The sequence below is a fragment of the Bos indicus x Bos taurus genome, chromosome 17 (genome assembly GCF_003369695.1).
Source record: "Bos indicus x Bos taurus breed Angus x Brahman F1 hybrid chromosome 17, Bos_hybrid_MaternalHap_v2.0, whole genome shotgun sequence".
Classification (NCBI taxonomy): Eukaryota; Metazoa; Chordata; class Mammalia; order Artiodactyla; family Bovidae; genus Bos; species Bos indicus x Bos taurus.
Genome location: NC_040092.1, coordinates 9428850 through 9454192, shown reverse-complemented (window position 1 = coordinate 9454192; position 25343 = coordinate 9428850). Strand labels below are relative to the sequence as shown.

At 49.2% G+C, this 25343-nt stretch overlaps 2 protein-coding genes across 3 annotated transcripts; one reads left to right on the top strand and one right to left on the bottom strand.

Annotated features, from left to right (window-relative positions):
- Positions 1-2776: 2776 nt before the first annotated feature.
- On the bottom strand, positions 2777-16777 carry TCHP (trichoplein keratin filament binding). 2 transcript variants are annotated; one of them, XM_027566535.1, is made up of 13 exons: positions 16636-16777; positions 14992-15185; positions 13929-14139; positions 13159-13215; positions 11549-11617; positions 10733-10906; positions 9839-9951; positions 9585-9651; positions 8222-8394; positions 7309-7390; positions 5822-6007; positions 5134-5277; positions 2777-4103 (listed from the first exon to the last, which is right to left on the bottom strand). In XM_027566535.1, exons 2-13 carry the CDS (start codon positions 15183-15185, stop codon positions 4071-4073), a joined length of 1503 nt encoding a protein of 500 aa, XP_027422336.1. In that variant the 5' UTR covers positions 16636-16777; the 3' UTR covers positions 2777-4070. The 2 variants fall into 2 exon arrangements, with proteins under 2 accessions (XP_027422336.1, XP_027422335.1); XM_027566534.1 differs by having other exon boundaries at positions 14992-15295; positions 16636-16774.
- Positions 15785-24519, top strand: LOC113907718. The gene is made up of 4 exons (XM_027567337.1): positions 15785-15795; positions 16664-16975; positions 20552-20751; positions 24065-24519. Exons 1-4 carry the CDS (start codon positions 15785-15787, stop codon positions 24313-24315), a joined length of 774 nt encoding a protein of 257 aa, XP_027423138.1. The 3' UTR covers positions 24316-24519.
- Positions 24520-25343: the final 824 nt, after the last annotated feature.

Here is a 25343-nt window from a genome sequence, read left to right as displayed (position 1 = left end):
TCCTCCCCAGTCCTTGTAGCATTGCCTGTGTCCTGCCGCCCGCCAGCTCTCTACCTCTGCCTTTCAGAAACCCAGGTAATTAATTCCCTCCCACTCGGCCTAGCCTCCTCTCACCTTTTTCCTGTAAGGACCAACTGGAAGGACCGTCTCTCTCCCAGGCCCTGCTTTCCTCAGGAGCCCACAATGCATTACAGACAGGATAAGTTTTGAAATCTAACTTGGTCTTGCAATTTGCACACACACACACATAGCCCCTGCTATGGCCTAAGAGTAGATGTTAGCCCCCTCTTGCCCCACACCTTGCTATCTGCTTCCCTCTCCTAGCCCTCCCCTCCCAGGACCTCTTTCAATATTTCCCTACCCTGCCCAGCCCCCTTCCTTTCTGAGGGGCTGAATTATCTACATAATTACCTATATATAGGTGCTTATTGTGGGCAGTCCCTGGCTAAGTGCAATTTCCTACAGTCACAATGGAAACGACCTCCCATTTTGCAGACGAGGAAACAGCCCAGTTGGTGGTGGCGGTGGTGCAGGTCAGGGCCTGTGTTCAGCCACAGGTTCTCACTGTCCAGAGGAGCCTCCAGGATGTGGGCTGCAGGAACATAGTGGACGGCAGACCTTCTGGAAGCAGGAGAGGGTGAGGGATGGTTGCACCCTGGACAGAGGTGAGGTGGGCGGCAGGCCCCAAGGCAATCCTCTGGTCTGGGAGCATCAGGGCGGGAAGGCAGGGATGCTGGTCTCTGCCCACCGTGGGTGCTGGGGGCTTTAAAGGAATGTTGAACACCTGGGTGGCCGAGCTTGTGTTTTGTTTCCAATTCCTTGTTTTTTTGCCATAAGTATTTCTCTTCTCTTCTGTTGGTTTCAAATTGAGACATGTGGAAACTGCTGTTCAAGTCAGGTTCTGATCTCTTGAGTGGAGGACACTACCCAGCTCAGCTGTCTCAATGTTCAGGGCAGTGTTCTCTACACAGTGTGTACAGAAACGGAGGACTGGGTATTTAGGGGCAAAAAAACGAACAAAGGGAACTGCAGCCTTTTAAATCAGCTAATAACCAAAATAAAGTGAGGGAGAGAAAGAAACCACTACGGCACTGCAAGGAGAGCATCACAGCATAAGACTTTCACGTCATCATCACGGAAAGCTGAGAGAGAGGTCTTCCAGCTGTCTAGCTAGAGATGATCCTAAATGCATGCAAATGAAATTATGTGTCAGGATGTTCACAGAAACCCAGTTTTTAAAAGAAAAAAACTGGAAGCCAAATGAGAATGAATAAATAATACCATTTACATTAGCACCACAAAATGAAATACTTAAGGTATAAAGTCTTAATAAAAAAAATTTTTTAATTACATGCTTGTATCCTTTGAAGAAAGTTTTTTCCTACCTTTTAGCACTTTTGAGTAATTGTAACATTAAGTCAGAAAGTAAATAACCCTCTAAAATGAAGACACGATGGTGTCAGACTCCCTAAAATAAAATAATTCCATGTGGCTTCATGGCCAAATTTCATCACGGTCAGCAAGCACTGCTAATGCTAATGTGTTTGAAGGCATTATGATGATGCTCTGTATTTTATGAAGACTGAAAACTACCTAAAAACCCAGATTGTAAAAAAAAAAGAAATTCATTATGGGACTTCCCTGGTGGCCCAGTGGTTAAGAATTGTCTGGCAGTGCAGGAGACACAGGTCCAATCCCTGGTCTGGGAAGATCACACATTGGGGACAGCTGAGACCGTGGGCCACAGCTACTGAGCCTACGCTCTCTCAGAGCCTGTGAGCCGCAACTAGGGGGTAGACCCTGCTTGCCACAATTAGAAGAAACCTGGACGCAGCAATGAAGACCCAGTGACGCCAAAAGCAGATTTTTAAAAACGTAAATATTAATATACCCATAAGGAAATACGGATGCACTGAATATATTTATTGCACAAATGGTTCCTTCAGCCCCATGAGTTACAGCTGGCTCTGTGCCTGCCAGGGACATCTGCTCACCCGTGCACTTGTTTGATTCCTGTCCCTGTTCTTGTTCAGCTTTGTAACTTCCCCAGGCCTAGCAGCACATCCTCCCTAGAGAGGATATATGTGCTGAGTGAGCAAAAAGAGTGAAAATCATTCACATACAGAACATGTGAGTAGTGGCTTCAACACCATCTGTTCTAAACAACTTGAACCTTGCAGGAGAATCTGCTGTAGAATGATTTACAAATCATTAATTTTACAGTAAGTACGAAAAGTTGCTTAAAATAATAAAACCAATATACACGATCAATAATTACGAGCTAAGAGTACGTGCTACACCAGAAATAGTTAAGACAGTGGATGCTCTAAATCTGGAAACAAAGACTGAGGCCCAGTTCAGAGAGGAATCATTTAAATATATCAGGGTAGAGAACTAGTGTAACAGAGACTGCCGAGTCCCAACCACTGGACTGCCAGGGAATCCCCTATAATGAACTTGAATGCTAATAAGACTGCTGCCAGGCTTCACAAACAAAAAACTCAAGGAAATAAAAAATAGTAAATACATGAGTGCCTATTTACCAGGCATTCTGTCCATTTTGAATTCTATCCCGGAGCTTGGACAATGTATGACTGCTAGTGATTCCCTGCAGTTTTACTTAGAAGAGGTTCCAGTGGAAATGAGAACAGAGACAATACCACTGACACAAGAAAGTGAAAACACCCAAACCCGTTAGAGATATGGACTGAATCAGTAAAACTTATTCTATACAACCCACTTTGCAGCAGTTACTAAAAGCAACAGTGACAAAAGCTTGGGAGCAGCGCCATCAACCAGGACTTTATTTCACATGAACATCTGAGAGGAGGAATGCAAACATGAGCATGCATAATGAAAGCAGTGCTCGGGGTCACAGTCAAAAGGGATGTAAGACGAGAAAATGAAAACCAGACTAAGGATGTAGTTCGCAGCTCAGTTTGTTTTTATGGCACAATAGAAATGAAAGGCAGTGCCACCCTGAGACTCGGGATTTTTAATAAACTCTGGTTTTTAATAACCTGGAACAGAGCCCTGTAATTAGTTGTAATTTACTGAGATATGGAATCTTGAGCACAATATAATGAAAACTGAAACCTCAGAGGAAAAATATGAAAAAAAAATACAAGTCATAAAAATATGATGATTGCTGCAAGGAACTTATAGCTATTTATAGAGATTAATCTAGGACTATGTCACATTGATAGAACAGTGAGAAGAGACATTTCTGGCTGATCTGCAGTTGAGTCTGATCTAGTTTCTTCAGGTTCAGTGCCCCTTCCTCTGGGGACATAAATCTCAAAAGGCTGCACATGGCTGAGCCCTATCCAAGACACTAGAGGCCCAAGGTGTCCTGCCAAAACGTTAGCCAGCCAGGTGACCTTTTGAGGCTCAGTTACATACATGTTGGGGTCACCCATCACCCCCAACAATGCTCTATGCAAATTCTACCAAAATGCTTCTAAAACTAGGAAAGACTCATTTCTCACCACCTTTTCAGAAAGCATCCATGGACGCCCCCAGACTGTCTCGGGGTTCATAGTTCTTTTCTTCCAGAAAACAAGACAAAATCGTTTTGGGACCACTAAATTAATAAACCCTGAAAATAATAAACTAGACCAAGACCCACAAGTTTGTTTTCAATAGAACAAATTTAAATGGCAATTTTAAAAACTGAAAAACTTGTCTCCTATCTGTAATTAAGAGTCCTCACTGGAGGTTGACAATTAGGGGTGAGACAACAGGAAACCCGTAGCCCGTCATGGAAGACAACTTGTAAGTCCTAGCACCGATTTAGAATCTAACATTATTTATCAACATATCACAAGACTGTGAAAGCACTGTCAACGTGTGACTATGAAGTCCCTTTCTGAGATAAAAAAGGCAGAAAAGGGCCTCCTGTATAGCCATCACAGCTTAAAGCCCAGCCAGACCCTCACTCCATTTAATCGTGGACCTGAACATTCATGGAACTATTTTACAGTGACCCGAACACTGGAACAGAGCCTGTACAATGGTCTGGCGGCGGCATATCAGAGACCTCACCATCCTCACTCTCTGTACCAACGAAGTCAGTTCCAAGCGATTCTGGGATGTCCATAAGGCTGAGAAGAAAGAGAAAACACAAGACTGATTAAGTCAGCAGTCGCTGGAGCATTAGAAATTAATCTCAAGAAACAGCTAAAAGCACCGTTTTATAAATGGCTGTTTTCACTTACAGCTAAAAAGTCTTTGACCCTAAGCCATAAATGAGGCACTCTGATTTTTTTTTAAGTACCAGCCCTAAATAACACTTCACGTGGCCCTGTGAGTCCCTGATCTGAGACACGCACTGATCCATGGTGGAGGAAGTTTAGAAAATGCTGTTCCTTGCACTCGAGAGCCCCGGCTGGCTAGGACACTGACATTCTGCAGAAGGTGTGGGACCTGCTCTGCTCCATCAGCTTCCCAGAGTCTCTGACCAGAGGGGCCGGCCTCTGTCTGGCAGAATGTTAGTGCCAGGGTGGCCAGGGTGGCCCTGGCCAAGGAGGGACAGTGGTGACATGCCTGCTGAGCCCTTGCTCACTTCCCTGGTGCTTTACTCATCAGCTCCTCCAAAGCACGGGTGATGGCCTTCGCTTCTCTGTGCTCCCCTGAGGTCCTGCACCAGGGGTCACTCAAGTACTTGGGGAGACAAAGAAGGAAGGAGAGGACCAGACGACAGGGAGGGGGTGACCATAGTGCTGAGGGCAGGAGAGGAAGGGACCCAGGTCCCGGTCACCCCGCTCAGCTGGGCACTGCTGTCCAGACAGCTAGGACCCAGTCCCACTGCACCTTCCCCCCTCACCAGCCGCCCCAAACCTCTTCCCAGATTGCTCTTTGTCCCAGACAGGGTCGCCAGGCACCAGCAGACCAGTCGGGACCTCAGTCATCAGGCTGCAGCGGCAGGAGCCAGAGCAAAGTTGCTGCAAGGTCTATTTGAGGCCCAACAGAGGATCAAACAGACCGTGTGTCCAGGCTCCCTACCAGTCAGGAAAGGAAAGGAAACACACGAAAAGAGGAGCAAGGAAGAGTCCAAGGTGCTGGGAAGTGGCCCTGTGCCTGGGGCTATGAACGGGGGACCAGGAGGGCAGGGCCGACTGAGCGGCTCCCTACCTTGGGCCGATAGCCCTGCTTGGCCATCATCTTCGCCTCCTGCTGCAGCAGGGCGGCCGTGAGCTGCTCTTCCCGCCTCGCCTCCTCTTCCTCCTCCTTCTCCTGCTGGTCTGCCTCCCATGCCTGCAGCTGCCGCTCTGCCACCTGGGCACCAAGAGGAAAGTCACCCTGGATGGGCCACGGGCAGGACCCTGCCTCCTATCTCGAGGGACAGCCTGGGGTCCCCTCACTGGAGCATCAGTGCTGAGCACCAGTGCTCTCGTGGGAAGGACACTCATGGACCTGGAGAGGTTATGTGTGTGGTCGTATGTACCTTGTGAAACACTCTGGATGTGGCCACGTGTTTGGAAGATTCTTTTGTGTTAACTATTAGGTACTGAATTGAATAAAAGAGACTTGGGGCCAGAGAGCCAAGTGCTTGCAGAGGCAACCAGGAAAGAGGTGAGGGGCAGGAACAGTAAGCATAGCTTTCCTAGGAGATGGAGGACCCAGAGCCTACAACCAGAAGGGTCAAGGTTCCAGTGGGAAACAAAAATGGATGCTCTGAGCTCCTGATTGTGGGCTTCCTAGACAAAGTCCAGGCCAGGCTGTGGAAGTAAGTCAAGGGCCCCTGAGCCCTGTGCCTTGATGGCACAGCAACCCCAACAGGGCCTGCTGCCCTTGCGCTTGTCCCAGGGCTCAGCCCCACCTGTGCTTCCAGCTCCTGTTTCCTGGCCGATTTCAGTTCCTCACTCTCCTCTTTCTCACGACGAGCTAACTCTCTTGCCTCCTCAAGATCTTGAATAAGTTGCTCTCTGTGTCTCAGGGATTCCTCCTGCGCCCGTCGGTTTTGTTCAATCTTTTCCTGGATCTGTTGTTGTCTTCCTGTCAGAACCTATCCTCAGCAGAAAGTAAGAGGGGAGGTTTTAGTTAGACTTTAACAGATGCCTCAAAAGTGATCCACCAACCGTGGACCACTCTGCAGCTGCAGCTACACAGCCACCAGCCTAATCCTCGGCCTCAGGCCCACATGCACCAGGCAAGCCTGCTGCAGGGTCAGCCCAGACAACTGGCTGTATTTCCCACACGCCCCCATCACACGCAAGGTGCACGTGGCCTGTGCGTGTGGAGACAGCCAAGCACCAGCAAGACCGGCAGGCAGGGCTGGAGCTCCGTCCCCACAGACGCACAGCCACAAGGCGACACTCACTCCTTATCAGCGAGTGCCAGAAAAGCAAGAGCCACAAGCCACGCAGGCAGCCAGAGGTAGAGTCGGGGTCATCCCGCCAACCTTGTGGCTGTGAATTCACTGCTCAGAGCAACAGAAACCTGCTGTGCTTGATTCTGGAGGATTCGTCCAGAACACGGTCCAGTCTCGGGAACCACCTGCCATTCTGGACAGTCAGGCTCTCTGGACAGGACAAGTGGCCACAACAAGGAGGGATGTTTTAAATGGGAGGGAAAAAAGTCAAAAGATGCTGGAGAATATCTGGTATTCCTAAAAGAGCACCAGCTGGGACCCACGTTCCCACAGGTTCTGAAATATAGCATGCTGGCATGCACAGAATACAAGATCCATTTTAAACTACTGTAGATGACTTTCAATACATGGAGAATAAAGGCTTTCTTCCCCAAAAGATTTCCTTTGAATTGGGGTGTGTCTTATAACAGACTACTTCTAAATGACAAATGAAACAGTCATGTTCTTTAGTCCGCTTCTGGTGTTGCACCCCAAGAAAAAATTCCTAAATATGAAAAAGGTTTCTGCACCAGGTGTTCATCGCAGTGTTTCTTAAAAGGCTCCAATTAGAAAAAAATGGACCCACAAAAGGAACAGAAAAACAAAGTGTAGTCTACCCACGTGATATATGTCATCACAATGATACTTACAAAGATACATATTAAAATGACAAATAGCTCAGTATAGTAAGTAATACATAGGAAAAATGTTATGCATAGAAACAGAAGCATAGAAGGAAATAAATAGTGGCTGTGGAGATGACGGGTCTAGGTGACTTTTTGGTTTTACTTTTCTGTACTGAAGTTTTTTTCTGGGAAACATATTACTTTTATGATGACATAAAAGACAACAAAATAACCTGAGGGGACTCTGTTCCCTGAGCATTTGGCAGGGTCAACACATGGTCACCAACCCCAGACACCTGCCCGGCCGAGCTGCGCCCCTCCCGGGATTACCTCGCTCATCAGCCGGTCTCGAGCACTCCTCTCGCGGGCCCACTCTGCCTCTCTCTTTTCCCACACTTCCTTGGCCTCTTCCCTAGGGAGACACAGAGCGGATGACAGCGGGCTCCTTACCACCGCCAGTGGCAGAAGAGAACCAAAGAACAATCAAGGCTCCAGGGAGCCAGGTAACGCATACTTTCTGCGGGGTCAACCTCCAGGTAAACTTCAGTGGATTACAGGTAACGGTAACTTCACAGAAAATACTACTGTCATAAGTACTTTTTAAATTCTCTTTTTTAACACTCCCTCTCCTTACAAAAAGCACTGGTGATGACATGCCCCCGGGACATTTAAACACAGAAGTGAATGAAACCACTGGGAATGGAGAGGAGGAGGGGCACGCCAGTGCCTGAGCTCTGCTGCCGTGTTCCTGCGGTCACTCTAGCTCACCGTGGTCCAGGCAGGTGAGTGGCCTTGACTGTCTGTGGCCCACCAGCCTGGATGTCAGGTTTAAACAGGAGGAGGACTATAATGCACTTAGCACTGTATCTGGCACACAGTAAGTGCTCAATAAGTGTTAACTGTTATTCCATTACTTCACTCTACCAGATGAAGTTTTAGGATCAAGACTCATTTATATAGGCCTAAGATGCATTCAAAAATGTCTCCATAATTTATAACAATTTCCTTTCAAATTTCTAAGATTTCAGATGAACAGATCCTTACTTTAAACCCCAGGGGTTTCCACCTTACATAACCCGAGGGAAACACCCACAAGCTAGGTCCATTAGCAAAGGTGTGCTCCTCACGAACGATGGACAGAGGAACAAGGACGGGCGTTTCAACAGCAGCAGACGACCCTCATGGTAACCTGCTGACCTGTGGGGACCGCGGCACAAGGGGACCTGAGGATGCCACCTCTCACCTCAGCAGCATCTGCAGCTCCGCCTCCCGCGCCCTCTCCAGCTCCAGCTGCTCCTCAATGACCCGCTTCATCCAGGCCACGTCAGCCAGGGCCTGCTCCCGCCGGGCCTGGTGCACACGCTGGTTCTCGTCCTCCTCCTCTAACAGCGCCTGCAGGATGCGCTTGTCCGCCTCCTTAGAGGACAGACGAGGAAGCGCAGTTACCACAAGTAACAGCCTCCCTCCCTGATCACAGGTCTTCTGGGAAGTGATTGCTCAGGGCCACTTTAGAGGCCACCAACGCCCAGGAGCTTTTCTCTGCCCACCATCGGGAGAGACCCTCTGCACCACACGCACATCCTTGCCCTCGGACACACCTGGCAGCCCAGCTTTCTAGAACACAACTTCAAGCAGTTCCACTGCAGAGGATATAAGCTACAGAAATGCTCAAAATGCTTCCTGCAGCTGTTCCATAAGAGGACAGCCACCAGGATGAGCGATCTCTCCTGTCCCATCTCAGCGAGGGAGCCCGTCTAAATACTTGCCAGAAACACTGAACAGCTAGCCAGAAAGGGCAAGCTCAGTTTAAGAACACGGGTCTTGAGGTCTGAGGTGTACTGTTAGGTACTGGGTTGAGCAATGCCACATCAAGTACATTCAAAAACGAAACCAAGAAGCCCCAAACCCACCACTTCCCTGAATGTGTATGGCTCACCCCTGAACAACATGGGTTTGAACTGGGCGAGTCCACTAACCACAGTTTTTTGTCAATAAGGATAGTACTCATATTTTTATTTTATAGATCTTTAATATTTTAATTTTATCTTGGAATATAGTTGATTTACCATATTGTGTTAGTTTCATGTATACAGCCAGGTGATTCAGTTATAATGGAATATATCCATTCCTTTTTAAAATCTTTTCCCATATAGGTAATTACAGAGTACTGAGTGGAGTTCCCTTTACAGATTTTATATTAACTAAGTGGGGGAGAAGTGTCTGACTAGAGATTACAGTATGCAGACTCAAAAGAACTGGGGTTTGAGTCCTGATTCTATCCAAACTGTCTTAGCTTCCTGCCCTTCAGTGAGTCATTTATCAGTTCCTATCAGTTCCTTTGTTTTTGAGGCAGAAATAACAGTACACAGGTTTTCATTTCCATGGGGGTCAGTGCCCCTAACCCCATGTGGTTCAGGGGTCAACTGTATATCCAGAAAGATGTATACCCAGACACCTCTGGGGAGGGGCAGGGATTGCGAGGGCTGCTGGTCAAGAGGGGATGACCCTTGGTGTTTTCTCATGAGAACGCACCCGTTACTAAGCAACAAAAAACGAGTTTTTCAAAAGAAAGTACAAGCAACACCAGACTGCCACTTCAGACTTACCAGTTCCTCTTGGATCTGCTGTGTGCGTCTATTGAGCTTCACATTATACTGATGTCTCAGGAAGCGTCTAGAAATGACAAGATATGGGTTGCCTTTAGTGCTTATGATCATAAAGAATTCTGCAGAGGTTAGACTGTTACTTTCTACAGATTGTATCCCTTCTGCTTTCAGGGTTACCAGGGCAAGCCTGAGAAAGTGAGAGGCTCGCTGGCCTGGGATGGGCAGGCGAGGGGTGGGGGCCTTCCCACACGTACCCCAGTTCCGCCTTCTGCCGCAAGGCTGCCATCTGCCTCCTCTCCTCCTCCAGCCTCTCCAGCTCCCAGCGCTGCTTCAACAGATTCTCCTGCTCCTTCTTCAGTTTGGTGGCCTGTGGTTACCGGACAGCAAACCCAGTTAGGCTCGTCATCCCTCATCTCCCTTTCTAACAGACACGATGCAACAAGGGCGGCCTGGCCACCTGGTACCCGGGATCCCCTCCCACTTCCAAGGCACTAAGTCCTTTGGCCCAGCTTACTCAGTCATCCCGGCTGGGTCTTTCCCAACCCCGCCGACAAGAATGAAACCCTGCCCCACATGACCCTGCACTGCCCACGCTTACTGCAACTTAACCTCTGTCTCCCCAACCTGACACAGCCCTTGGCTGTATTCCCAGCAGCCAGTCTAGTGCTCAGGCACAAAGGACCCAGTTCTCGAATCACTGAGGCCTGGGGGAGGAGGGCTGCTCCCCTCAGAGTTGCTGGGCACAGGATTCTTGGAACAGCCTCCTGGACCAAAGATCCTCATGGTTTGTCCCAAGACCCCAAAACTACTAGCCAGGGAGAACTGTGGGCTGGCTCATCAGACTAAGTCAGGTCTACCAAGCACACACTGAACTCCGGGTTCTCAGAGGCCCTCAGACAGCAGGCCTCTAGTCACATCTGCGGGGACAGGTGTGATCCCCTGAGGGTTAGCGTTCAAGAATCCAGCACACAGCGTGAGTGTGGAAGAACCACTGGTGAGACCGCACGTCAGGAGAAACCAGCTTGGCTCCCCTTCTTAGAACCACCTCCCGGATGCCATCTCCGTATGGAGCAGCTTCTAAAATGCCTGTTTCCTCACAATGAGAGGCTGAGAGTGAGGAGGCCCTGGTGGCCGGGGCACGCCCTCACCTCCATCTCCTTCGCCTTCAGCTCTTCCATCTGCTGGCGCAGCACCTCTGCCTGCAGCTTACTCTCCAGCTGCCTCCTCTCCTCTTCTGCTTTCATCCGTTCCAGCGCTTCCCGGCGGGCCGTTTCATACTCATTTTCAAATCGTTTTTCCTTTTCCTCTTCAGCGGCTTCTTGCTGCATGGAGCCAAAGGAACGTGGGGGTCAGTGTCTGTAACACGGAGCCAGCGAAGACCTCACCACTAGTCATCAGGCCACAGGGCCCGTTCTTCACTCTGACACGTCTACACCTGAGCAGGCTATGCACTTATCGGCCGTGAGGCCTGGGCTCAGCTCTCACGGTGGGAACCATGGGCGTGGTGCTGCTCTCAGAGACGAGGCTGGGAGCACAGTGCCCAGCACGGAGGAGGGGCTCAGGGACACCGGGTTCCTTCCCTTTCACAAGTCCACAAAGCACTTTCCAAAATGAACCCAGAGGCAAAGCGATGGGGCCACGAAGTGTGGACTTCCATCACCAGAGGTGCTGCTGTCAACCCAGGTTGAGAGTTTATGATGTAAATTATGTCCAAAGAGGCTACTGGCAACAGAACCACCTTTAAGGATGCGCACTGCATCTACCATCGCCCAGCCCTGGACACCTGGTCTTATTCTGCCCCGAGAGTGATCACCTGGGACTCTTTTCTGTGCAAGAGCAACAAACACTCCGTTTTAACAGGTGTGAAGTAAACCGAGCAAAGGTCTATTCCTGGCCTGGAGTCACTGAGATGGAAAAGAAACAAATTCAAAGACTTGGAGAGAGTCTCCCAACACATAGCACACCTGTTTTTTTTCCTCTTTCTGCGTTTCCCAAGCATTTATCACATGCCTCTTGTGAAGGTCCGATTCGATCTGAGGATGAGAAGGCAAAAAATATAAACTTCCTCAGTGGTTCACAGGATGGATGTTCACTGCTGAGCCCTGTACCGTGGCCTGGAATGTGACCAGGCGTCTTACAAGGAAGTGCATGGTGACCCCAACATACATAGTCTAAATGCAAGTCAGTAAGAAAACCAAAGGACCAGGCAATTCTAAGCCATCTCAAGAACTGGAACAAAGTATCAAAAACTTTTCTCCCAGTCCCCTTGGAGCTGAGCTGACACTGAAATGGAAATCCAATCTCAAAGGCTACTGTGGTGGGTCTAAACCCTGTGAGGCCCCAGGGCAGCAAGACCTGGGTGAGGAGCAGACTCAACTTTTTGCCTGGCTCCCCAAACCTCCCTCTGCAAAGGAGCAGCTGTGAAAACACACACCACCTGTATCGATGGATGCAACAAATTTGGGATTATTAATAAGAGATCTGGGTTTAAAGAATCTTTTGGATCAGAAAATGAATCGTAACAATGTCCAAAGGCTTTTGTTTGGAAAATTGTTTATACAAGTTTTAAATTTTTCTCAACTTACAAACATAAACATTTGCAACTAACTTGAATGTTCTGAATAAACAACTGAGTACCTGACTTTGGAGGATCCACTGAAATCTACAAGTGGCCGAGGAGAGGTTTAGTGGTAACCACATGGCATACCAGAGCAGCCAGATACTCTATTATGACTGGCAACTTCTAAATATAGTTACGTGCACATAAATTAACACCACCAAATAAGTTGCTCAGAGGGTAAAGAATCTGCCTGCCAATGCAGGACACCCAGGTATGATCCTTGGATCAGGAAGACCCTCCTGGAGAAGGGAATGGCAACCCACTTCAGTATTCTTGCTGGGAAATCCCACAGACAGAGGAACCTGATGGGCTACAGTCCATGGGGTCGCAAAGAGTCGGACACGACTTAGAGACTAAATACAAATGTATACACAAATTGTAAACTGAACTAAATTAATGATTTCTGTCACGGGATTCTCTCCCTGTAGACCAATCTCTGCTGAATGATGTCACCCCAGCCACAGTGCACCCTTCTCTCCTTGCCCCAAAGTCTTGTGGATCTGTCCCCTTTCTCCTGCCACTCCAGTTCTGACCATCATTCACCTGGGCTGCAGCCGCAACCCCTCAATTGACATCACCCCTTCCCACCCCCTCGACACTGCTGCTGCTCCCCAAAATGCAGCCAGGGCCCCACTGCACCTCTGCTGAGAATCTCGCAGGAGCTCCCAGGTGACTCCAGGGGAAGGCCACCCAAGGCTGTCCCAGGTGGCCCCATCTGCCTACCCAGCCTCCACTGTTGGGTTTCCCCCTTCCTATCAGATGTCCCAACCTCTTGCAGCCTCTTGTAGATGTTAAATAACCAAATGAACCAGATCTTCTGTGTGGAGCCTCTTTCCAAAGCAGCTGGAGTGATGTCTTTTTCATCCCAGCACAAGATGCAAATTTAAAAACAAGGCGAGCAACGTGATTTCATCTACTTAGGCAAACCAATGGGAGGATCTCTTTGGTGTTCACCTCTCGAAGTTTGGGGTTGTTCTTTTTCCAGTGTTCATACAAAAGTCGTTCAGCAATCTGCCAAGAAAACACAAAGAGGGGAGACTGACGTCGCTTTTGCAATCCATCCACGTTTCAGGTAACCCACAGTGAAGTCAGCTGAGCCTAAGAGCTCTTCCACTGGCAGCCAGCACCACTCCTGCCCTTCAGACCTCCCTCGGGCCTCAGGAGGTCTCTGGCTCTCAACAGACACAATCAGGTGCTGACAAATGATTCATTTTTTTGGCTACGCCAATCTTAGTTCGCGATCAGGGATTGAACCTGGGCACTCAGCAGTGAGTGTGGAGTCCTAACCACTGGACCACCAGGGAGTTCCCACAAGTGACTCTTATAATGGTGATAAAAGGGGGCCAAAATCTGATGCTACAGATGGGTCCTAGATGCTAAAGATCTACTTCAAAATATACAGCAGGCTTAAAAACAGAGCTTGGAGACCACCACTACACATGACTACTTTGGAAGTTAAGTTAAAATACACCAGTCCCAGCCTTTCATGGGACCAGAGAACTAGAATAAAGAAAAAGGACTCAGATATAATGATTTAAGGAGCCCAAGAGACTAAAGATGACTCCTGGAAAATACACACGAAGAACGACTCAGAGTCAGCACTTTTCCCAGCTGGCTCTGCAGTGAACTGCCATCTCATAGCCCCTGAGGGGGACACCTCATGGCCTCACTGACAGGCTGGGGACTTGGGCTTCACAGCCTCCTAAAGAGCTACGCAAAGTTACCAGCTTCCTTTGCTCCTCTCGGGCTGCCTTCAGGTTCCCGTGCTGCTCCCGGATTCTCCCTTCCCTCAAGTTCATGCTCAGCCTCAGCTCCTCCAGTTGCCTGGCCAGCAAGTCCTGCTCCTCCACCAGAAGCTGCCTGAGTCTCTGCCGTCGGGCCTCCAGACGTTTCCTGCCCTCCTCCTTCATCTTCTCCCGCTGGTAGGCATGCATGCTGGGCGAGAGGGGCCACCATCAGCCAGGAGTGCTTCCAGCTGCACGGGGGCTGCATGGCTGGCTGTGTGGGTGACAGAGGCTAAGGCACACAGAACGTGGTGACCTGGGAAGGTGTCCTCCAGCCAAAGTGAACAGACCAGGTAATAGAACCACTATGCACAACAGAATCTTGTTCTTGAAAGAAAATGTATGAGAGGCATATATATGCACATGCTAATATTATCTGAGTAGTTACCATGTACTACATAACCTGGATGGTTTTTATAGTAGTCATGACATAAATCCTATAAAGTAGGTTCTGTTTGAGCCCTACTTCACTGATGAGGAAACTGAGGCTCATTCATACAGCAAGTGACACAGTCAGAATTGCTATCTAGATCTGTCCGACTCCAAAGCCCATAGTCAGAATTGCTATCTAGGTCTGTCTGACTCCAAAGCCCATGCTTTTAACTTCCGTCGTTTCGTATGTATCTCTCTCTATAAAAATGGTTGTATGCTTGTATCTATATTTACACACAAACACAGATGAAGAAATGTACAGGAGGCTATGGACCAGACAGTTCACGGTGGTTCTCTCCTGGGGAAATGGGGCTACCAGGGGACTTCCGGATTCTACATACATGTCTCATCATCTTATCTTCTTCAGTCAAATGTGTTACTTCACTGATAACCTTTTTTTTCCGTTTCCAGTTGGAAAGACATCACCATGCGAGTATCCATGGAAATCATCACATTTCCATGAGAGTATCCATGCCGGCCAGCCACCCTCCCCCAGGTCCTTGAGTCAGTCACATCTCCTGGCAGCAGGAGGCCCTCCAGCCCTAAGGGAAGGTGCTCACCGCACAGTTACCTCCGCTGGTAGGAGGCCCTGGAGCTCCACTCTGCCTGTTTGGAGCTGCAGATGTCGGACACCTGGAAGTAGCGGCTGTTCTGGTCCCACTGCTGCCGAAGATGTGCCTCCTGCTCCCGGCGGCGCTGTCGGGCAGCCTGCTGATCTGGGAGTCGCCGGCTGCACCAGGAGGAGGGCAGCGTGGGGAGTGCCATCTGAGGAGAACATGTTCTTAGGGGCACTAAGAACAGGAGCCTGCTGCAGCCCCTCATCCCTTTGAGGCCCGGTCCTCACCCCTGGGCTGCACACTGGAATCGCCTGGGCCCTAAGGCAGACCAATTAAGTAAAAAAAAATCTCAGTGCAGGCTCCCAGGCATCAGCATTTTAAAAATGACTTGCTACCAGGACCGCAAATCATCTAGCTGAAGAAGCCTGGACTGCACCCAGCTGTGAGCCTGACATCATTAAGGGCAGTGCAGAGGCAGGGAGCCAGTCCTGACGACACTGGACTAGACACTGGACTAGCACACGGGGGGTTTCTGTGCTCTGCCTAAGGTAACAGAGAGGATAACTGAAGGCATATGGATGTGGGCCAAGCCCTTGACTTATATGACCTTTTTCATTGTTACTATCGCCCTGTTTTTTTGGCAGCTGAGGAAACAAGTTCAAAGAGGTAAAATGACTTGCTGAAGATCACAAAGCAAGGAAGCAGAGGAAATTTAAACAAGAGCTGGGAGTCTAATTCATGTTAGGCTGGGATGAGGCCCAAGCTCTGTAAACTGCAAGACAGTACCTGTTGGTACAGTACACCAACATGCCCTGGCTGTGAGGTGAAATCAAAGTCGCTTGCTGAAATGAAACTCGTGTCCCACTCTTTGCAACCCCATGGACTGTAGCCCACCAGGCTCCTCTGTCCATGGTATTCTCCAGGCAAGGATACTGGAGTGGGTTGCCATCTCCAGGTGTCACACCTGGTAATGTTCTGGATGAGCATGGAGGGAGATCCCTCCTCCTACAGATGGGGAAACGACTACCCAGAGGGAAGAACCAATTTGCACGGGTCAAGGGGGCGATCTGGGGACACGGCCGGAGACTCGAAAGCAGAACCAGTCTCTCCGACACCTCCCCTCAACCACTCCCGGTCCAAAAGCTGCCCCAGGTGCAGGGTCTACACAGTGCCTGGCTGTGACAGTGCTCAAGGAGCTTCTGGCAAATAAACAGAGTCCTCCGAACCGGGAGGAAAATCATCTGCGTCTATGAGTCAAGCTTAGCCTGAGGCTGCCAGGTCAAGATCTGTCTTCAGACTGTGGCAGGCCTGACAAACATTTTTCTTTGCCCCATAGGCCGCCTGCGGATAAATCTTTGCACGAGGATTGAGGAAAGTGAAGATTCCGGCCCCAGATGAACCATCAACAAGCTGGGAGGCTCTCTGAACAAGTCGCATCCCTCTCTCAGCCACATACAACAAAAACGGTTATAGAAGAAAGGGTCGGACCGAGGCCGCGCGGGGAGCCGAGTGAGGACTGGAAGCCGAAGCCCCGGGCGCCCGCGATCGCGTCCCGGAACGGCGGGCGCGCTTCCCGCCGCGCGGAGCCAACTGCGGCAGAGCTCTGAGGGTTCCGACCCCAACGCCGGCCCCCGACCGAGCCTAAACCCCCGACTCACGTTTCTCTGCGCGCCGGAGTTTCCCAAGACTGCCCCGGCCCAAGGTCCCGCAAGCCCCAACTATTCCCTGCCGGCCCACGGCGACCCTCTCGGACAGCGCTGCACTTACGCCGGCCTTTTCCCCGCTCGTTGCCGAGGCAACGGGCCGGCGATGGAGCGCCGCGAGGGCCAAGCCTCCTGCATCGCGATTACTCGGCGTGCATAGAGAGAAAAGAAGTCTGTGTTTTTCTGTGGTGCCCCCTCGTGGTGGGCGGGAGCTCAATCGCGGACATCGCTCGTCTAAGGAAAAGAATCCATTCACTACACCAAATTCAGGATGGTGGCTACCTGAGGGAGGCAGGTAAGCGTCGGGGAAAATCAGAGGGGTATAATAGGGAAGAGAATTATAAGCCAGTCGCCCTCAAACCTGGGTTCCCAAGAGAATCATCTGGAGAGTTCTGAAAAATCCAGATGCCCAAACCGGACTCCAGACAAACCCCATGGAGCACTCCGAGGGAATCAGTGGCTGTCTAAGCCCCCCAGGTGTGTTCAACGTGCCGCCAGCTCGAAGAACCGCTGGTGTAAGTAGGTTCGAGCTATTGGCAACTTTCTATTGTCTTAGGATGGTGGTGGGTTCAAGGGTGTTCCTTCTGTTAGTATGTTTTGTAACTCACATGCTACGTGTATCATTTTATGTACCAACTATTCTCTTAAAAAATAAAATTAAAAGATTGGAAATTCCCCGGCAGTCCAGTGGTTAAGACTCCCCGCTGTCACTGCCGAGAGCCTGGGTTCAATCCCAGGCTGGGGATTCAACCAGGAACTGGGTTCAATCCCAGTTCCCCAATCCCTGTCACTGCCGAGAGCCTGGGTTCAATCCCAGCTGGGGATTCAACCCAGGAACTGGGTTCAATCCCAGTTCCCCAATCCCTGGTTGGGGAACTAAGATCCCACAAGCTCTGTAGTGTGACAAAAATAAATGAAAAAATAAATGAAGAACAAAAGTGTTAACTCTTTTACTCATGCTCTTTTCATTTTCCCACTTTTGTCTTCATTTATTCTTCCCTTCACCCTTTCCTCCTTTTTATTTTTTATTTTATTTATTTGGCTGCCTGGTGTCTTAGTCGCCGGCACTCCCATTTTCTAGTTGTAGCTTGTAGGCTTAGTTGCTCTGCCACATGTAGGAACCTAGTTCCCCAACCAGGGATCAAACTTGGGTCCTCTGCATTGCAAGATGGACACTTAACCACCAGACCACCAGGGAAGCCCCCCCACCCCTGCTCCACTTCCTTCTTTTATTCACTTCTCTGTTTTTCCTGGATGAAGTATAATGTCTGGTTGAGCAGAGTGACCCCTGTTGCAGCGTCCACCACAACAGTCGTGTGGTCTTGGACAGGTCACTTCATCACTCTGAGCCTCCGTGTCCTCATCCGTGAAATAAGAATGTTCAAGTAATTGAAAAAGGAGCCTATTATTACCGGGAAGGCTGTGACACCTCCGTAGCCTATGCAAGTCACCCTAAACCTAGGCCAGAGCCGCCCACACAGCAAAAGAGCCTGATTAATAAATAGTTGTTGATGGGCCTCTTTGAGTGTGATAGGAACTTCAGAAATGTGTGAATTGTGCTGTGGGAGATGAGCCTTCAGGTCCTGGTTTTGCACCTCTTGGCAAGGGCCTTCCACTCTCTGGGCTTTAGTTGCCTCATCTGTATAATGGCCTTAAAGGACCAAACAAGCTCAACTACTGGGATCAAGGGCCTAGGGCTTAACTGACCTTGTCCTGGAAGCCTGAGGCCCCAGGCCATAGCCTCTGGCCTTTCTTCTGGGACAGGAGAAGCTTGTAGGTTGTGGAATTTGTCTGAGGAACCACAGCTTGTAGGTGGTAAGCCCAGCCTTGAACCCAGCTCTGTCTGATTCCAGGGCCTGGACTTGCTCTGCCGCTCCACAAGGTTAGGGATCATTACCTTCCCTGCTATGGTTCTAGCGCCCAGCACAGCGTAGTCATTTAACAAATATTCATCGAGAATGAATGAGTAGATTCCCCCCAACTTTGAGCCCCTAATTTTTCTCCAAGAGAAAAAGGGAAAGATGGTGTTGAAAGAAAGCAAAAAGAAAAACAAAAAGGAACTAACATTGTTTGAATACCTACCATGTGCCAAATGCTTTCAGATGTATTTTCTTGTGTAAGCTTCCCTCCAGCAGGTGAGGTTCCTGCCCTCGTTCTGCAGATAAGGAAACTGAGACTCTGAGAGGTCAAGCAAATCTCTTGCCAGCACCATGAGAGCCAGGATTTACATCCAACTTCCAGAGCTTGTGAACCTCTTTTCAGTCTGCTTTTCCAGAACTGTGTGGTTTACAGATATAACTCTTAAAAGAGGCCAGTAGATGTGGACCAGTTTAGCCATATAAAGTGCTCAGGAATATTAAATATTTTGTGACAGGTTGATGACTATGGCCCACAGAGGGGTAACCCTGGCAGGTAGCCATCAAGATGGACACCGCATGCACAGGCCCTGGGCCAGTGCACTGTTTCTTGGTGCTGTTCTTGGGCTTGTTTGGAGGTATTCTGGCAAGAGATGAGAAAACAGGAATGGGAGTGGCATGGTAACACCGGAGCGGCTTCCCTATTAGCCGAACGGGGACCGTGCTGGAGGCCATGCAATGCCCTTACATAAACAGCAGGTGGCGCTGCCGAGGCACATTTATCTAGGCTGGGTTTTCACAGCGTTTCACCAACCACCCTGGGTTCTCTCTTCATACCTAAGCTGGCCTCCCCGCCCTCCCTGAAGACAAGGATGTCTTGTAGATAGGGAAGCTCAAAGACTCTGGGGCTACAAGGCTGCCTCTCGGAAGTCCGGTTTTGTGTTTTAATAACAATAACAACAGGAATAATAATAGAGGTAGGTATTATCCATGAGAAAAAGGTGTAAAAGGACTTTTTCATCCGAAACAGTGGTTGTCAATAGGGGCCAGGATTAGGGGTGATTTTAATTTTTCTCTCTGGGTTTTTAATTTTACATTGGTCACTGTTATTTGTGTAATTTTATTAAAAATAAAGCATTGGGCGACTTGCCTGGAAGTCTGGTGGTGAAGACTTCGCCTACCAGCGCAGAGGATACTAGTTTGATCCCTGGTAGGGAAGCTAAGATTTCACATGCCTCTCAGCCAAAAATCCAGAACCAAAACAATAGAAGCAATATTGTAACACATTCAATAAAGACTTTAAAAATGGTCCACCTCAGAAAAAAAAAAATCTTAAAAAATCAAAACTTTGGTTGGTTGATCATAACATATTGCACTTCCCCCATGCTTTACACTTAAGAGGTGCTTTCCATGCATGAGTCGTCCAACCCTGACATTCTGAATTGCTAGGAGAGCTTTCTGATAAATCCAGATGCTTGATCCCCGAGACAGAGATTCTGATTGCATTGGTCAGGACCGGGGCCTGGACATCTGATATTTTTTTAAACTTTTAATTTCAGAATAGATTTAGATTTACAGAAAGTTTCCAAAGCAAGAACAGAGAGTTTCCTTATATTTCACACCAGTTTCCCCTGTAATTATTAATAACATCTTATGAACATTTCATACACCCAAAGGACAGACATATGACATGGGTTTGGGGGTAAAATACACATAAAAGAGACAAAAATGACCACTTTAACCATTTTTAAGTGTCCAGTGATATTAAGTATATTCACAATGTACAACCATCTCAAAGTAGGATTTTTAAATTTACTTTGAATTTTTTTCAATTTTTTTTTTTCTGTTTCAACTATTTAATGTAAAAAATCAGGTCATGGGAATACAAATCATCATTATCATTATCACTCTGCAGCTCAGACATCACACTGTGGGTATGTTTCCATAGCCAGGGTGTCACTGGCAAGAGAAAGCGCGAGAAAACAAAATAACTATTCAAACACTCCTTTCCCCGGGCAGGTTGGCAGTCAGCTGCATCCCACGTGCACAGAGAGAATTCCGAAAGAATGCCGCTCGGTGGCAGTGAGGCAGGGGCCTGGATTAGCGTGGTTGCTTGAACTCTGCTGTTTCATCACTCGGGCTGGTTCCCTTCCCACGGCGGAATTTCTAAAGACAGGCGCCACCACGAGCACACAGCGCCCTTTCTGGAAAACAGGTGATGTGTGCATCTCTTGCTTTTAGAATCAAAGTGTAATTCTTGGACCATGCGAACCACTGGGGAAGGGATGTCAGGGGTTCTCCCCCTGCTCCCTTGGGGGAGGTGAAGCCCAAGAAGACTTGTCTCTTGACAAGTCCCCCTGCTGGATCTGACGTCACCACAGCTGGAGAACCACCTGGCCCTGCGAGGCAGGGCTCACCCATCCAAATCCCTTCCTCTCTAGGGGAACCAAGGCCCAGAGATGGGGAGGTCGTACCCAGATGAGATCAGTGGCAGAGCCAGTGTCTCTAGTGAGAGCCGCTGGCGGCGTTAGTGCATGGAGGCAGCAAAGAAGAGGAGACTCGGTTGGCACCTGCTTGACACTTAGTGTTTCTAGGAATTATGGGTTATCACAACTCCATTTTTCAGATGGGGAAACATACAGCATGGCTGGCCGTATGATGTGTGCCAGGTCCCCACCCCAAAGCTTACACTGGTTCCATCCTGCTGAGCCATCATCAGATCTGGGCACAGTCCACAGAGATGGGGCATGGAGCCAGCCCTGTGTTTTCCATGCCTTTCCCAGACATGGGCACCCACTAGCCATCCCCGGATGGCAGAGAGCCTCCCGTTCCTAACTACAAGGTGACTGGTGGCTGGTGTCGGGGCAGCTCCCTTTTCTGCTTGAACTTGAGCCCTCCCTGGCTCCCCATGTCCCTGTGAGCAAGCCACTGAGCCTGGCACGGTCTGGGCCCTGGCCGACTTTGCCCGGCACGCTAGCCATCTTTTTGTTTGAGTCTCACGGCACTATTTCTGCTGTGCTGCTCCCCCTGCCTAGAAGGCTCTTTCCCATTCTGACTCTCTCATCCTTCAGGTCTTGGTGTAAACGCCCCTTCCTGTGAGAGGTCCTCCCCACAACCCCTCTAACCCGGTCAGGTCACCTAGCCTCAGAACACATTGGATTTTTCCTCCATACATTCCAGTGCTCAGTAAATGATTTTAAAGAGTAACATCCTGCCTGCAGTGGACTGCAAAGTTCATGAGAGCCAGGGACCTGGCTGTCTGGATGCTGGTGTGTGTCCCAGCCTCTGCTGTGTTGCTTGGTATACAGTGGGTACTTAATAAATACTTTGAGAGTGGGTGAATGAAACTGTGGCCCGTGGGGTGCTACATCCTCATAGTCAGGAGTGTGGGGACATGGGCTGGAGGGCCACACCTCTGCCGGAGAGGTTTGCCACACAACCTGGGCAGTGTGCAGGACCGGTTTCTAAAAAATCAGTGCGATCTGTTGAGCAAGCACCTGGGATGTTCCCAGATTCTTCGGATGAGTTTCAGGAGCCTTCTTCCTGTCCCCTGAGCTGCACCTCCACTCCACCCTTTTTGGCACAGTGAGGAACTCACATTACTGGCCTGGGTCCTGCAGCCAAGCCAGCTACCTGGGGCAGCAAGAGTGAGGGGCACACCCCCGGAGCCACTAGTGGAACCAGAAGGCAGAAGGGGCTTTTTTTTTTTAATGGCTTCAGGTTAGTTCATTTATTTTATTGTTTAAAGTTGTATTGGAGTGTTGTTGATTTACAGTGTCATGTTAGTTCCAAGTGTACAGCACAGCGAACCAGTTATATGTATACATATACTCACTCTTCTTTTAGATTCTATTCCCACATAGGCCATTACAGAGGATGGAAGAGAGTTCCCTGTGCTCTACAGTAGGTTCTTTGTTTTGTTTATTTATTTGGCAGCATCAGGTCTTAGTCACATCTTCGTTGCCTCACGTGGGACCTTTCATTGCCGCACGTGGACTCTAAGTTGTGGCTCATGGGCTCTGTAGTTGTGGCGTGTGGGCTTAGTTGTTCCAAGGCACGTGGGATCTTAGTTCCCTGACCAGGGATTGAACTCACATCCCCTGCATTGCAAGGCAGATTCTCAACCACGAGACCACCAGGGAAGTCTCAATAGGTTCTTAATAGTTATCTGTTTTCTGTGTGTAGGAGTGTGCACATGTCAATCCCAGCCTTCTGACTTGTCCCTCTCCCCCTAGAAAGGGCTTTTGAAATACTTGTTCCAGACCCATCTGCTCTGTGGGGAAACTGAGACACACAGAGGGAAATAGAGTCTAGAAACCTGTCAACAACAGAGTCAGGACCGGATCCAGGAGACCCCCGAGAGGTGGACCTGGCTGCTTTCACTCTGCTCCCACCCAGAAGTACTGAGAGCTGGGCAGGGCATTTCTAGAATCATCAACAGTCTCACCTGCAGCACCCCCAAGTGACTTAGGCTAAGCGCCAGCCTATGTCCCAGGTGATTCCTTAAATCCTTAGGTGCCATCTCCTTGAATCTTCCCACTATGTTGAAGGAGGGGCTCTTAGGATACCCATGTTACAGATGTGGAAACTGAGACTCAGAGAGGTTCTTTGCCCAGGGTCACACAGCTAGAAGTGGTAGGGCTACCAGTAGCAATGGTAGTTTGTTGTGACACTGTCTTAGGTCAGTGACCTGACTGGGTTCCCTCACAGCATTTTTTCCCCAAGGTTGCCCCATGGATAGAAAATGAAGCAGAATTTCTCCCTTTACTCTGTGCTGTTTAAATGCCCAAAATACTATTTTCATGCAGCAACTGAAACAAAAAATGTTCAAATATTTAGCTGTTGTCTGTGGCACTGTTTTCCTGGGATGGCAGCAAGCGGGCCTGCTGGCGAGCGTTGCCTTTGCGTTAATTAGGGAGAAGCGGCAGACGGGCTCCGCGAAACTGCAAGGCGGGTTGGCATGGCGGCTCTTCACACCCAGAGGAGTTGGCTCAACAAAGCCAATTTGGCACGTTTAATCCTGCTGAAAACCTGGCAGTTGGGGAAGTGACATCACTGGAATCAATTACCCCCAGAATTGCCAGTCCTGGGTAGAAATAACTCAAGAAATCGATTCGTAATAACCACACCATTCATCGAGGGCTGCCTGCCTGCCAGGGCACCCCCCACCCCCCGCCCCTGCCGCCAGGTTTCCATTAACTTGTTAAACCCCACATCAGCCCTGAGAGGCCATTACCATGATTACTATCCTCATTTTACAGGTGGGATAAACTGAGGCTTAGAGAGGGGAAGTGTGGCCAGCTGAGGAACGGCCCTCACAAAGATCAGGTGCTATCCCCGGAGCCTGTCAGATTTGGACAGGATTTGGAAAAGGGGTCTTTGCGGATGTGATTAAGGGTTGAGATGGAGAAATCATCTTGGATTATCTGATGGGCCCTAAATGCCATCACAAGTGCCCTCCTTATAAGAGAGAAACAGGGGACTTCCCTAGGGGTGCAGTGGTTAGGACTCTTGTGTTTCCACTGCAGGGGGCACAGGTTCGATCCCTGGTCTGGGAAGAGCCCACAAACTGCATGGTGCAGCCAAAAAAAAGAAAAGGAAGAAGAGACGGAGAGAGACTTCATGTACACAGAGGAGAAGACCATGTGAAGACGGAGGCAGAGGCCAGGGTTATGCAGCCGCAGTCTGGGACATCTGGAGCCATCAGAAGCCAGAAGAGACAAGGGACAAATTCTCCTCTAGGGCCCTCCCAGCATGTGCAGCACTGCTGACACCTTGACTTTGGCCCGGAGATACAGATTTCAGACTTCTGGCCTCCAGACTGGGAGAATAAATTTCAGTTGTTTGAAACTGGCAAGTTTGTGGTCGTTTGTTACAGCAGCCACTGGAAACTTATACAGAAGTATGGCCCATGGCCATACAGCTATGAAGTGGCTCAAAACATAGTAAGTGCTCAATAAACGTTGGTGTGGTTGTTTGGTCACTACGTCGTGTCCGACTCTTTTGCGACCTCATGGACTGTAAACTGCCAGGCTCCTCTTTCCGGGATTTCCACTCCCTTCTCCAGGGGATCTTCCTGACCTGAGGATCAAAGCCACGTCTCCTGCATTGACAAGCAGATTCTTTACTGCTGAGCCACCAGGGAAGCCCTCAATAAATGTCATCTGTTACTATTATTATGACCATATTATGACCAAATCAGCCTTGGGAAGCTGATTTCCAGGGTGAAATGTCCAAAGGAACATGCCCTTGGTCTTCTTATCCATCCCAACAAACACTGTTGAGAAGGGACCGTCTGAGTCACCCAGATTTGACAATTTGGTTTGGAAAGAAGCTACTAACACAGGTGGAGTCGGGTCAGGAAAACGATAAAACTTGGTAGGATGAACACCTCACTCCCACTGAGTCAATGCCTAGCACTAGAATTAACTCCACTGGCCAAGCTGGTCCTGCAAATCAATTTGAGAGCAGGTTCGTAGCTGATGGAGCAAGTGTGATGGCCCAACAGTTCAAAAAGATGAGGTGGCTCCTCTGTGTCTGGAAGTATCTCCCACACAAAACCTTATTTATTGTTGACTCCATCCTCTGTCCTCTTTGTTTCAGAGTAATACCCAATACATATGTACTGAATGTGTGACGTTTGCCCCACTACAGTAAGCTACAGTGGGGGTTGATGGTCCATAGCTGATGGCCCCAGCTGCTAACGTTCATGTGGCTCCTCCCCGCGCTTCCCATCCCCTCTTCTCCCTCCCCTTCCCGCCCATGCCCTTCCCTTCCATCATGCTAAGTTGTGTCAGACTCATTGTG

Excerpts from the sequence above, each read along its gene's own strand:
- TCHP (XM_027566534.1), bottom strand. The coding sequence starts at position 15,242 with ATGAGGGGCTGCAGCAGGCTCCTGTTCTTAGTGCCCCTAAGAACATGT. Across the intron at positions 8,395-9,584 it reads AGCAGATCCAAGAGGAACTG|GAGGCGGACAAGCGCATCCT; the intron begins GTAAGTCTGAAG and ends CTGTCCTCTAAG. Across the intron at positions 4,104-5,133 it reads AGCAGGGCTATCGGCCCAAG|CCTTATGGACATCCCAGAAT; the intron begins GTAGGGAGCCGC and ends CTTTCTTCTCAG.
- LOC113907718 (XM_027567337.1), top strand. Across the intron at positions 16,976-20,551 it reads TGGCTACCTGAGGGAGGCAG|GCAGGTTGGCAGTCAGCTGC; the intron begins GTAAGCGTCGGG and ends TCCTTTCCCCGG. Across the intron at positions 20,752-24,064 it reads GCGCCCTTTCTGGAAAACAG|GGGGCACAGGTTCGATCCCT; the intron begins GTGATGTGTGCA and ends TTTCCACTGCAG.